At 45.4% G+C, this 12,500-nt stretch overlaps 1 protein-coding gene across 9 annotated transcripts in view; it reads left to right on the top strand.

Annotated features, from left to right (window-relative positions):
- The window catches only part of LOC125046221 (CD2-associated protein-like), a 168,070-nt gene that overhangs the window by 55,357 nt on the left and 100,213 nt on the right, over positions 1-12,500 (top strand). For 2 of the 9 annotated variants that reach the window (XM_047643968.1, XM_047643959.1), the window contains exon 1: positions 7,161-7,208. The exons of 5 other annotated variants lie outside the window; for them this stretch is intronic. In XM_047643968.1, coding sequence (XP_047499924.1) covers positions 7,176-7,208 — 33 coding nt within the window. In that variant the 5' untranslated portion in view covers positions 7,161-7,175. Of the gene's footprint in view, positions 1-677; positions 1,026-7,160; positions 7,209-12,500 lie in introns of those variants that run through there. 2 more of the 9 variants (XM_047643955.1, XM_047643956.1) reach the window with 2 other exon arrangements.

Raw genomic sequence — 12,500 nt, 5'->3', positions numbered from 1 at the left:
ACGCTTGAAGAAAGTAAAATGTTTGGGTTTGTATTAGTGTCTGCCTTTCGTTTTAGTATTAAATGGTGCGTCGGTTAGGTACTGTCAGAAAAATAAGTATCGTTCCCCTTTGCACAAACTAATATGACAAGCCGACGAAGTGGTGTGAAATAGCGAGGCAAGGTAGTTAGCATCATACAGGTGTTAACAGAGAGAAGCGTTCAGCTCCACATTGACCACAAGTAAAGGTAACGATAGTTTTTTTTTCTGACATGTTGGGAGTCGCTTTGTGGCAGTGCGATATCGTGAAGGGAGATTGTGAATGAAATTGTATTATTTGACATGATTGCGTACTTGAGAATGATTCACGTGTTGTTCGAAGGCCGTGACATTGAACTTTGAACCTTGAACCGAGGAAGACCTTTCTGTACATTACATTTTTATTATTTTATTTACAGGATATAAGCGTTAGCTAAGCAAGCACAACGAAAGGGAAATAGAAATAAACTGAAATTTATTATTGAACTTTGTGCCTAACTTTGTGTTTTTTGGCCGTGTTAAGCTGCCCGCCTGGCTGTGTTGAGACCTCCAGATCCTTGGAAAAAAGCCGTTGGATGGATGTGCTTGACTCTTGATTAACCCGACAGAGAGAGAGAGAGAGAGAGAGGGAGAGAGAGAGAGAGAGAGAGAGAGAGAGAGAGAGAGAGAGAGAGAGAGAGAGAGAGAGAGAGAGAGAGAGAGAGAGAAATATATCAGAAAATGGAGGAGGTCCGATGGCCGGCCATACCACCAACGCATGCATGACGCATTAGCGAAGTCAAAGTGCTTTCCCTCCGTTACCCTCTCCCTACCCCCACCTACCTGGGAAAAAAAATACACCTCGTGTTCACTTTTGACACCCGCCCAAGAAGCCTCGGACACGGAAATGCTCGGGCGGGGCTGAACGAGACCGGACTATGTTCCTCGTGTGCTGCAGCGGGAGACAGAAGCGGTACAGCTTCACGCCCAGCTATTCCTTCTGTCACCAGCGCGCCTCCGTTTACCAGGTAAGTCCGGGGCGGGGGTGGCGCCCGTGCCGATGGGGGGAGGGGCATTGCTGATGATTGTTTGTCAAGGGTGGTCGTTAAGTGGGGGAATGGCGACTAGTGCTAATGGGCAGATAATTGTGGTAATTACAGTGTAGGGTGATTATTGCCATTTTGTTTCAAGGCTGACTTTTATCTTTTAATCTTTTTTTTTCAGTATACCTGTCTCGGGTATTATTTTGTGTCCGCTTATTATGTTGTGGCTGCTTCCTGTGCTGTGCATCTTTTGTTCCGTCGATCAAAGCGTATTGGTTTATGCATTGGCCATTGAGGTTTTATGACTCGGGAACTCTGTTGGTGACATCTGTCTTCATATATCTGTTTACCTCTCTCTATATATATGTGTGTGGGTGTGTACATACATGTATATGCATAAAAGTTACACAAAAATACAATTAAATACACACACACACACGCACACACACACTCACACACTCACACACTCACACACTCACACACTCTCACACTCTCACACTCTCACACTCTCACACTCTCACACACACACACACATACATACATACATACATACATACATACATACATACATACATACATACATACATACATACATACATACATACATATAAACCCACATACATACATACATACAGGGACGGACAGAGACAGTGACAGCCAGAAAGAGAGAGAGAGAGAGAGAGAGAGAGAGAGAGAGAGAGAGAGAGAGAGAGAGAGAGAGAGAGAGAGAGAGAGAGAATACATGTAAATATGCATGTGCGTGTGTTTATAGCCTATTGTATTAATCTTTTCCTGTGTAGACACTTATAACATTTGTAGGCGAAGTTGTGGTCAACACACACGAAATGTCGCCATAACAGTGGTGACACAGCACTCGGCTTCATAATACAGCGCACGTAGCAAGCACAAAGTCTGACTCATGTAAAGTTCGGAGCGCATGTTGAAATAACAAAAAGTCCGTGGGATCCAAGCTGTCTCGCTGCCCTCTCTTCCAAAACGAATTGAAAATGAGGTTCGAACTTTGACTCATGGCTGTGGAATTACGGGAGGGAGACGTAAATACTCGCTATTAAACTTTTTATATACTTAGAACTCAACATATATCGCCGGATAGAGTGGTTAGTTTTGCACCTTTTCCAGGTTCAAGAGGCAAGTAGGGAGTGGCTCTTCTCGTTTTCTGAGAGGCCATTCCGTTTTCTGTTTTGGCAGCAGGTCACGTGACCGCCGGCCCGTAATGGCCCTCGGTTCTTGCATATTGTCCAGGATCTCTTGCTCTCTTGTTTGCTCTTAACGGATTTCCGTTTGTTTTTTTCTTGTGGCATTTTGTAAGTTTTGTTTATTTTTGGTATTGTGATAAATGAGGGGTTGTGTGATTGGGGGTTGGGTGTGTGTGTGTGTGTGTGTGTGTGTGTGTGTGTGTGTGTGATTGTTTGTATGTGCGTTTGTGTGTGTGTGTGCTTGTATGTGGATGGCAGGGCGGGAGTGTATGTGTGGTAGCAACATATTACTTGATTTAGGTAAGGTGTGTGAACATGTATATCTGAAACAATCCTTTCTCTCCCTTCCTCCCCATCTTACCCCCCCCCCCCTCCTCGGGCTCTCTCTCTCTCTCTCTCTCTCTCTCTCTCTCTCTCTCTCTCTCTCTCTCTCTCTCTCTCTCTCTCTCTCTCTCTCTCTCTCTCTCTCTCTCTCTCTCTCTCTCACACCCTCTTTCTCACCCATCTTCTTACTATCCTGCCCTATCCACAGGTCCTTTCTGTCTGTACCCGTTCCCCTCCACCTTCCCTCCTTCAGTATTTCGGTGTCATCGCACCCAACCACCACACAACACCACGCAAAACTAATGCACGCCACTATACCCCCACCTACCCCATTCCCTCCTCCCTCGCTCTACCTCCCCCTCTCCCCCCCCTCCTACTGCGGCGGCCTTGCAGTTGGGGCGCCTGAACACGCTGCCGAGGTTCGCGGGAGGGGGGGAGGGGGTACGGCGCATCAGCAGTTAATATTGCAGTGCAACTTGATCCATCGGGGTGGTTGATGGTGTGCCGAGCCCTCTCCTTCCTATCCCTCCTTCTCTATCTCTCTGTCTATGTGTCTGTCTATTTGTATCTGTTCTACTTATACTGTAGCTCTTTTATTTTTCAATATGATTATCTATTTGTCTATCGATTTCTCACTCTCTCTCACTCCGACTCTCTCTTCCCTTTCCTTCTTCCTCCCCCTCCCTCGTCTCTTTCACTCACTCTCCCTCCCTCCTTCCTTCCCTATCTATCTCTCTCTCTCTCTCTCTCCCTCCCTCTCTCCCTTTCTCTCTCCCTCTCTCTACCTTTTGTCCCTCTTTCCCTTTCTTTCCTTCACTGATGATGATGGTGAACAAAATGTGTGTGGTGACTAGGCAGTGCTAGACGATGAGAGAGAGAGAGAGAGAGAGAGAGAGAGAGAGAGAGAGAGAGAGAGAGAGAGAGAGAGAGAGAGAGAGAGAGAGAGAGAGAGAGGACCATTTTAGATGCCATCGTAATTATGAGATGAGTTTGCCATCTTTCGATTTTGCGCGTCTGTGTTGGGGGGGGGGGGCGGTGCCAGAGGGTGGAATGACAGTGGGAGACGAATGCCACACTTGATAAAACATGTTCATATAAAGATAGAGTTGAAGGGGTTGCCACATTTGAAAAAGAAAGTACATATAATATATAGGTAGAGTAGAGGAGTTGCCACACTTGAGAAAACATGATAATATAAAAATAGAGTTGAAGGGGTTGCCATTCTTGATAAAAATGATAATGTAAAGGTAGAGTAAAAAGGGTTGCCACACTTGATAGAAAAGGATTATATTAAGGTAAACGAGAATGAGTTGCCACACTTGATTAAAAGAATTATAATATAAAGATAGTAAAGGGGGTGCCACACTTGAAAAAGCATTATAATATAAAGGTAGAGTAGAAGAAGCTGCCACACTTGATAAAAAAAAATATATATATATATAATATAAAGATAGAGTAGAAGGGGTTACCATACTAAATATATATATATATATATATATATATAGAGAGAGAGAGAGAGAGAGAGAGAGAGAGAGAGAGAGAGAGAGAGAGAGAGAGAGAGAGAGAGAGAGAGAGATAAAGAGATAAAGAGATAAAGAGAGAGAGAGAGAGAGAGTAGAAGCGCAAAATCTCGCTTTGAGTCGTGATTGACAGATACTAGAGCTCGAGGAACATCTAAACTTCCAGCTATTAATAATAAAATATAAATAATGCGGTGCAGCTGCGAGGAAAGGGGAGAGACAGCGGTGGGTGAGCGAGAAAGACGAAGGAAGGAGAGAGAGCGGGGAGGAGAAGGAGGAAGAGGAGGAAGGGGAGAAGGAGGAAGAGGAGGAAAGGGAGAAGTAGTAGGAGGGGGAGGGGGAGAAGGAGGATAGGAGGAAGAGGAGGAGGGGAAAAGGAGGGTAAGAGGAAGAGGTGGAGGAGCAGAGGAGAAGGAAGAGGAGAGGGAGGGGCAAGTGGAGAAGGAGGGTAGGAGGAGGAGGAGAAGGGGGAGTGGGGGCGGCCCAGGGGGAGAAGGAGGGTAGGAGGAAGAGGAAGAGGAGAGGGGGGAGCAGGGGGAGAGGGAGGGTAGGAGGAGAAGGAGAGGGAGGAACAGGGTAGGAGGAAGAGAAGGAGAAGGGTAGGAGGAGGAGGAGAGGGATGGGCAGAGGCTGAAGGAGGGTAGGAGGAAGAGGAGGAGGAGGAGGAGAGGGAGGAGCATGGGGAGAAGGAGGGTAGGAAGAAGAGGAGGAGATGGAGGGTAGGAGGAGGAGGAGGAGGAGGAGAGGGAGGAGCATGGGGAGAAGGAGGGTAGGAAGAAGAGGAGGAGATGGAGGGTAGGAGGAGTAGGAGGAGGAGGAGAGGGAGGAGGAGGAGGAGGAGGAGGAGGAGGAGGAGGAGAGGGGGGGGGGGGGGTTAGGAAGAATGAGGGCGGTTATTATACTACCAAGGAATGTTCTTACGCCCGGCGCTTCTGTTTTGTTTAGCTGCGAGATCTGGTTTCGTTATTTGTTCGGTACACTTTCCTTGTTGTTGTTGTTGTTGTTGTTGTTTTGTTCTTGCTTCTTCGTTGTTATTTTTGTTGTTGTTGTTTTTCGTCGTTTCTCTTTTTTTTTTTATCTACGATGTTTATGTATGGGTTTAGAGTTTGGTTTTAGTTAAAGGAGTACCTTTATTTATCTTTTTTGTTGTTGTTTTTGTTTATGGGTATGTTTTCAATTCCCGTTTATCTTTGTTTTCTTTCTTTCTTTCTTTTTGTTATCCTTTCACCAGTTTATGTGCTAAGTGACCTACTACTGAGCTATAAATAATCGGATTCTTTTTTTGACGGCACTACCAACTACCGCCGTTAATATTACTTACTGCCTTCTGTTGCTGTTGCTGTCTGTGGTTACTCCTTTTGTTTCGTCTAGTTAGTCAACTGTTTTAGCGTTTTCGTCGTCTTTGAAACTATAGCTTTATAGTTTTTATTGTTATTATTTCTTTTTTCTTCACTTCTTTAGGTTTTGGCTTCATTGCATTCTCTATCCTCCTACTACTACTACTACTCCTACTCCTCCTCCTCCTCCTCCTCCTCCTCTCCCCCCCCCCTTCATCATTTCAGCTCCTCACTTTCTTCATCTTTTAAACCGTTTCCTTGTTTATCGATTTTATTCCTTTACATCTCCTTAATCCCCCCCCCTCCCCCTCCCCACTCCCCTTCCTCGTTACCATTCCCTAACCTTCTCCCTCCGGCGTGTCACGTGACAAGTGCCACATTTCAGGCCCTTAACGCGGGGTCTTTATCTATTTCACGGGGCGTTTCTCCTCCTCCAGCTGCCTCTCGCATCTGTCTTCGTAAAGGGCAACAGCTTGTAAATAAAACGACGAAGAGGAAAACGCGCAACTTTTGCCGTAGATTCTTCCGCCATATTGCTTCTTTGGAGATACGGATATGTTTTTTTCTTTTCTTTTCTTTTTCTTTTCTTTTTCTTTTTTATCTAATTTGTCATCTTCGTCTTCTTTCCTTGTTTTTTTTTTTTTCATCATTATTCTGCTTGAAATCCCTGTCCTCCACCTCTCCCAATTTCCCCCGCCCCTTCCCCATCCCCCCCCTTGCCCCTGCTACTCTCACCCCCATTCCCCCATTTTTCATCATTATTCTGCTTGAAATTCCTACGACGATCTTTTTTGAAAGGGGGAAAACATTGATCTGTATCCCTTTTTTATCCTACCCTCTCCTACCCTTCTCCTAAATTTCCCCGTCCCCCTCTCCCTACTCCCTCCCTCAATCCCTGTCCTCCACCTCTCCCAATTTCCCCCGCCCCTTGCCCCTGCTACTCCCACCCCCATTCCCCTCCCCTTGCCCCACCCACCCACCAGCTGATCGACGTAGGTTAGGTAGGGTCACTTCGCCACAGTGGGTGAGGTGGCGCGCGGGGGAGGGTGTGCGCACGGGCGAATTCCATGGTTTTGCGGCTTTATGAGGCGTCGTGGAGTGTGTGAAGTGCGTGAGAGTGCGGCGGTGTTTTTCTTTTTATCTGATTTTGTTTTATTGGTTGTAGCGATTTCGTGAGGGCGGGATTTTTTTTCTCCTAACTTTTGTTCGGTGTTATTATTGTTGGTTTGTATGTACTGCCTCTTTTTTATCTCTCTCTCACTCTCTCTCATCTTGTCCTGTATCGTGTAGTCGTGTTTTATTTTTTTATAGAACTGATTTTGGTGATTGTGTGTCTTATAAGGCACACAAACCCTTTTCTTCTCTTCTCTTCTCTTCTTATCCCACCCCATCTTGTCTCTCCTTTTCTCTTCTCTTTTCTTCTCTTCTTTTATCATTCTATTCCGTTTCGTCTCTTTTTTTTCTCTCCTTCTCCTCTCTCTCTTTTCTCATCCCATCCCGTCTCTCGTCTCCTCTCCTCTCCTCTGCTCCTTTCTCCACTCCTGAAAATTAACGGGCTTCAGATCGTATTACGACCCGGGTTCCCTCATTAGCATGATCACACGCGCCGCCCTCGCCTCTCACCGCAGATAATGAATTCTCCCTTGACTCTCGGTAGACGGTTATCGGCTTATTAACGAGCGTGTAGCGTCGTTATCGGTCGAAATTCGGTCTCGCTGTAGAAAGTGGACGTGAGATATGTCGTCCGTTGTACTCACGCTGAAAATGAGGGTAAAGTTTTTTTTTATGCATTTTATTTTGGATTTTAGTTCAGTTGTTTTCGTGTAATTAAGTTGTGTAGAGTAGTGTGTGCCTCGCTGTCTCTTCGGCTTGTTTGTGCTTCCCCTGGAATCTGTTACAGAAAACGGAGAATCACGTGCAAGATTTCAAGGGGTAACTGTACAGAAAATATTTATAGCTTTGATATATTTCTACCATCCTCTGTTCCGCCAGTGATGTTGGTTTGACTTCATGTTTCAGTTTTATGATATTTTATCTCTCTTTTTTTTTTCTTTGTGATGTTGTTTAAACTCTGCACATCCACACATGTTGATATAGCCTTCATATTTTTTTTTTTTGTCTTTTCAGGTAAGAACGAGCACATATTTAGCTGGAATCCGCTTGTCACTCTCACGGTACGTTTACTATTATCATGTTGTATTACTTTTCTCATTAACCCGAACTCGTCAGCCTGGGAACTTTGAGTTGGTAAAGATAATTTTGATTCTTAGTTGTCTGTCATGCCTTGGAAAGAGCGTCTACAGCAGTGGTTCTTAAACGGGGGCTGGGGTGGGGGGGGGGGGGGCAGTATGTTCTTAAGGGGGCGCGAGCTCTTGAAAAAAAATATATAATTTCTATAATTATCTTTCTTTTCCTCTTAACGAGAGCATGGACACATATTGGAAAATTTAATTATAATGTGACTCATTCACACTCATTAAAAATACTAAAATACATATAATTTTCTTTAAAATCAGGGAGGGGATTTTTTTTCACAGATGCAAGGGAGGCTGGAGGGACGGACAAATTCCTAAAGGGGGCGTGGTAGTTAAAAGGTTAAGAACCACTGGTCTACAGGGTCAGTTTCGTTGTTATTTTTTGTTTTTGTTATTATTTTTATTATCGTTATTAATATCATTTACTATTACTGTTATTATTATCATCATCAGCATCATCATTATCATTATTATTGTTGTTGCCATTATTACTGTTATTATCATTATTACTTTTACCATTATTTGTATTAAATTATTGCTGTTGTTGGATGGAATCCGAAACTGTTGTCTCACTTTCAATAAATCTAGTTTTACATTGTGGGTTTTTCTACCATAGAATCAACACGGTAGATTATTTTCACCATTCATTATTGTTATTATTATTGACATTATTATTAAGATATTATCATCGTCGTTATTGTTATTACTGTAACGCGTCAGCTCTTCCCTTTTCCTTGACAGTTTCTTACACGCCACTTCTTCACACACCGTTACTCTTTTCCAGTTTTCCTTCCCGTCCTCATCTCGCTCACCCCCCTCCTCTTCGTCTCTCCCTTCCACCTTCCTTTTGCTTCCCCTCCTCCCTCCCTTCTTCTCTCCTCCCTCCGTTCCTCCCTCCTCCCTTCTCCTTTACTTCTCCTCCTTCCTTCCGCCATGCCTTCTTCCCTTCCTCCCTCCCTTCCTCCCTCCCTCTCACTCTTCTTTACTTCTCCTCCTCCCACTCACCCTCCCTTCTTACCTTCCACCCCCTCTCCCTCCCTTCTTCCCTCCCTCTCTCTTTCCTTCCCCCCCCCCCCCCCTCTATCTCTCTCCTTTCCTTCCCCCCCACCTTCCTTCTCTCCTTTCCTTACTCCCCACCCTCCTCCCTCTCTCCTTTACTTCTCCCCTCCCTCCCTCTCTCTTCTACTTCCCCTCCTCCCCCCCTCCCTCCCCCCCTCGCCCCACATCACTTGTAATCCTTGAAATCCTAAGATAACGATGACGTAATCGGCGGCCGAATCCAGTCAGTGCCTCACCTTCTGTACACATACCAAAGCCCAACCCGCCTTGCAACATTGCACGTGTTGCGTCGTGTGTTGCACTGGGGGGTGTATGTGGGCCGTGCAGGTCCTCTTGTGCATGTGTGCCTTCTTTTGTTATGTTATACCTTTGTGTGTCTTTTATCCTCCTGTGAGATGCTGGTGTAGATTTTTTTGTTGTGTTGGTCTCGCTTTCTCTCTTCACATCACTCTCTTTCGTTTTCTCGCTCTCTCTCTTTCTCTTTCTCTCTCTCTCTCTCTCTCTCTCTCTCTCTCTCTCTCTCTCTCTCTCTCTCTCTCTCTCTCTCTCTCTCTCTGCCTCTCTCTCTCTCTCTGCCTCTCTCTCTCTCTGTGCCCCTCTCTCTCTCTCTTTCTCTCTCTCTCTCTCTCTCTCTCTCTCTCTCTCTCTCTCTCTCTCTCTCTCTCTCTCTCTCTCTCTCTCTCTCTCTCTCTCTCTCTCTCTCTCTCTCTCTCTTTATCTCTCTCTCTCTCTCTCTCTCTTTATCTCTCTCTCTCTCTCTCTCTCTCTCTCTCTCTCTCTCTCTCTCTCTCTCTCTCTCTCTCTCTCTCTCTTTCTCTCGTTCTCTCACTCTTTTTCTCTCGTTCTCTCTCGCTCGCTCTCTTTCCTCCTTCCATTCCCCTTTTATTTTTATTTTTTGAATCCACTTACTTTCTCTTGCTACCTCTATCTTTTATATTCCTTTCTCCTTGTCCTTTCACCATGACCTGTTATCCCAATCCTTCAATTTCTCTTCACTTCTAACGGTTTTCGCTGCGCATCTCGATAATCGTTTGTCCATTGCCAACCACTCTGCTCACCACTCTCGTCTCCCCCCTTCTCCCTCTTTTCCGACCTCCCCCAACCCCCTTTCTGTTTTCCCTCCTCCCTTCTCATCCCCGTCCTCCTTCATTTTTACCTTCCTCTCTTGCCTCTCCCTTTTCATCCCCTCACTTTATCTTTCTCTCTCTCTATCCCGCCGCCGCCCCCCTCTTACCCTTACTCTTCTCTTCCCCTACCTCCTCCTATATTCGCCTCTCCTTCCCTCTCTCCCCCTTCCTCATCCTATCTCCCTCCTTCCCCTCACTTCCCCTTCCCCCTCTCTCTCACTCCCTCCCTTCTTTCTTTTTGTCTTGTGGCCTCTTTCTTCCCTCATACCCTCATATCCCCTGATTTATTAAACATTATGTGCTTAGTCGTTTATGGTCGCGTGTATTTTTTGTACCCTGTCCAGATGTTCTTTTAATGTCTCTCTCTCTCTCTCTCTCTCTCTCTCTCTCTCTCTCTCTCTCTCTCTCTCTCTCTCTCTCTCTCTCTCTCTTTTCACTTTTCTCTTTTTCACTCTCTGTCTGCCTCCCACCCCTCTCCCTCTCTCCTTCCCTCCCTCCCCCTCTTCACACTTCCCCCCTCCGTCCCTCTCTCCTCCCCTCCCACCCTCCCTCCCCACCTCTTGCACATCGTAAAGATAAAGAGTTCCTTGCTGAAAGAAGCTCTTTACTCGTCCACGCCCCCCTTCCTCTCCCCCCTTCCCCATCTCCCTCTCCAACTTCTCGGAGCACATTCCCAACTTAAAGCCCGATTCTCCGATTTTACGTTCCGACGTCTCGACCCGACCTACGTCCGACGTACCGGCCCGACCTACGCCCGACGCCCCGAACTCGCGAACGGCCCCTTCCAACTATCGGGCTCCCCCGTAGCACCGACCGACCGCGTGTTCTGGAGGCGAGACGCGCGTCGGGTTGAGCTCGGCGATCGGCATCTGCTCTTCGTCACGCCACAGAATGCCAGGGTGGAGATGGGGGAGTCTCGCTCTCTCTCTCTCTCTCTCTCTCTCTCTCTCTCTCTCTCTCTCTCTCTCTCTCTCTCTCTCTCTCTCTCTCTCTCTCTCTCTCTCTCTCACTCACTCTGTCTCTCTCTCTCTCTCTCTCTCTCTCTCTCTCTCTCTCTCTCTCTCTCCTCTCTCTCTCTCTCTCTCTCTCTCTCTCTCTCTCTCTCTCTCTCTCTCTCTCTTCTCTCTCTTCTCTCTCTCTCTCTCTCTCTCTCTCTCTCTCTCTCTCTCTCTCTCTCTCTCTCTCTCTCTCTCTCTCTCTCTCTCTCTCTCTCTCTCTCTCCAGGGAATGGCGAAAGCGAGAGACGGAGGCTGAAGTCGCTGTTTGTTCGATCTTCCTCCTCTGTTGCTCCGGTGATGATGATGTTGTTGATGGTGTTGTTGCTATGATTGTTTGTGGTGGTATTATTATCACAGTTATTGTTTTTTTGCTCTTATTCTTTCACTCTTGTTATAATTACAGGTCTGTTGTTGTTATTATTATTATTATTATTATTATTATTATTATTATTATTGTTATTATTAGAGTTAGAATTTCAGTCATGTTTTTTTTTTTTTTTTCTTCTCGTGATTTTTTTGGCATTGATATTGGGACTAAATAAACTTTGTGTTAAATTTGTTCAATTATTTTTTTATATATATATATATACACATATACATATTCGGAATGCCGAATATAGTGCACAAAGAAATGGGGATGAAAAAATATATATGTCTGTTACTTTATTTTTCTCCGGGATTATTAGTGAGTGATGTAAAATAGGGAGACATATTTTGCAATATTTCAAGCGATGATTGCAGGGTTGAGTGCACGCCATCACTCCGGCATCTCCTTGGAACGGCGGTCCTGCTGGGTTGATCATCGGAAATCTTTGAGTTTTTTTTTTTTCTCTCTTTATCTTTTTCTTTTCTTTTCGTGAATGTGAGATTGCAGGGATATTGCGGGGTGGGGTTGGTAAGCAGCGGGCAGAGACAAAGGGAGAATTTCGGTAGAGTTTTTGGGGATAATGATGTATTAATGAAAGGAAATGATGTGAAGAGAAGGGAATCTTTGGGACTGACAGGTCTGGTTATGGAAGTATGTTTGCTATGTCGTCTAGTCTGTCGTTGTTTCGTCCCTCACTCTCTATCTACTTGTAAGTTCCTCTCTCTCTCTCTCTCTCTCTCTCTCTCTCTCTCTCTCTCTCTCTCTCTCTCTCTCTCTCTCTCTCTCTCTCTCTCTCTCTATTTCTCTCTCTCTCTCTCTCTATTTCTCTCTCTCTCTCTCTCTATTTCTCTCTCTCTCTCTCTCTATTTCTCTCTCTCTCTCTCTATTTCTCTCTCTCTCTCTCCCCTTTCTCCCTCCCTCCCTCTCCCTCTCGCATTGCCAGTCTGTTTATGTCGAAGAGTGAGGCGAGAAGTTGCGGGAAACACTTATCGCCTTATTAAGTCACAGGAATAAAAATAGTTTTGTCATCATCACTAAAGGAGGAGAAGGGGGGCGGGGGTTACCTGGGTACTCCTTATCAGGTTTTGTTGTTTTTGTTTTGTACTGTTTTGTTTGATTCTGGAGGGGGGTTGCTGTTGTTGTTGTTACTACTGCTTTGTTCTTGTTGTTGCTGTTGTCCTTGTGTGTTGATGTGTGAAGATGTTGGGGAGACATCTTATGAATGTGTAAGGGTGTGTAAGGGTGAATGTAGAGGC

The sequence above is a fragment of the Penaeus chinensis genome, chromosome 38, assembly GCF_019202785.1.
Source record: "Penaeus chinensis breed Huanghai No. 1 chromosome 38, ASM1920278v2, whole genome shotgun sequence".
Classification (NCBI taxonomy): Eukaryota; Metazoa; Arthropoda; class Malacostraca; order Decapoda; family Penaeidae; genus Penaeus; species Penaeus chinensis.
The sequence above is the reverse complement of the archived record's forward strand: the minus strand, read 5'-3'. Positions and strand labels throughout refer to the sequence as shown.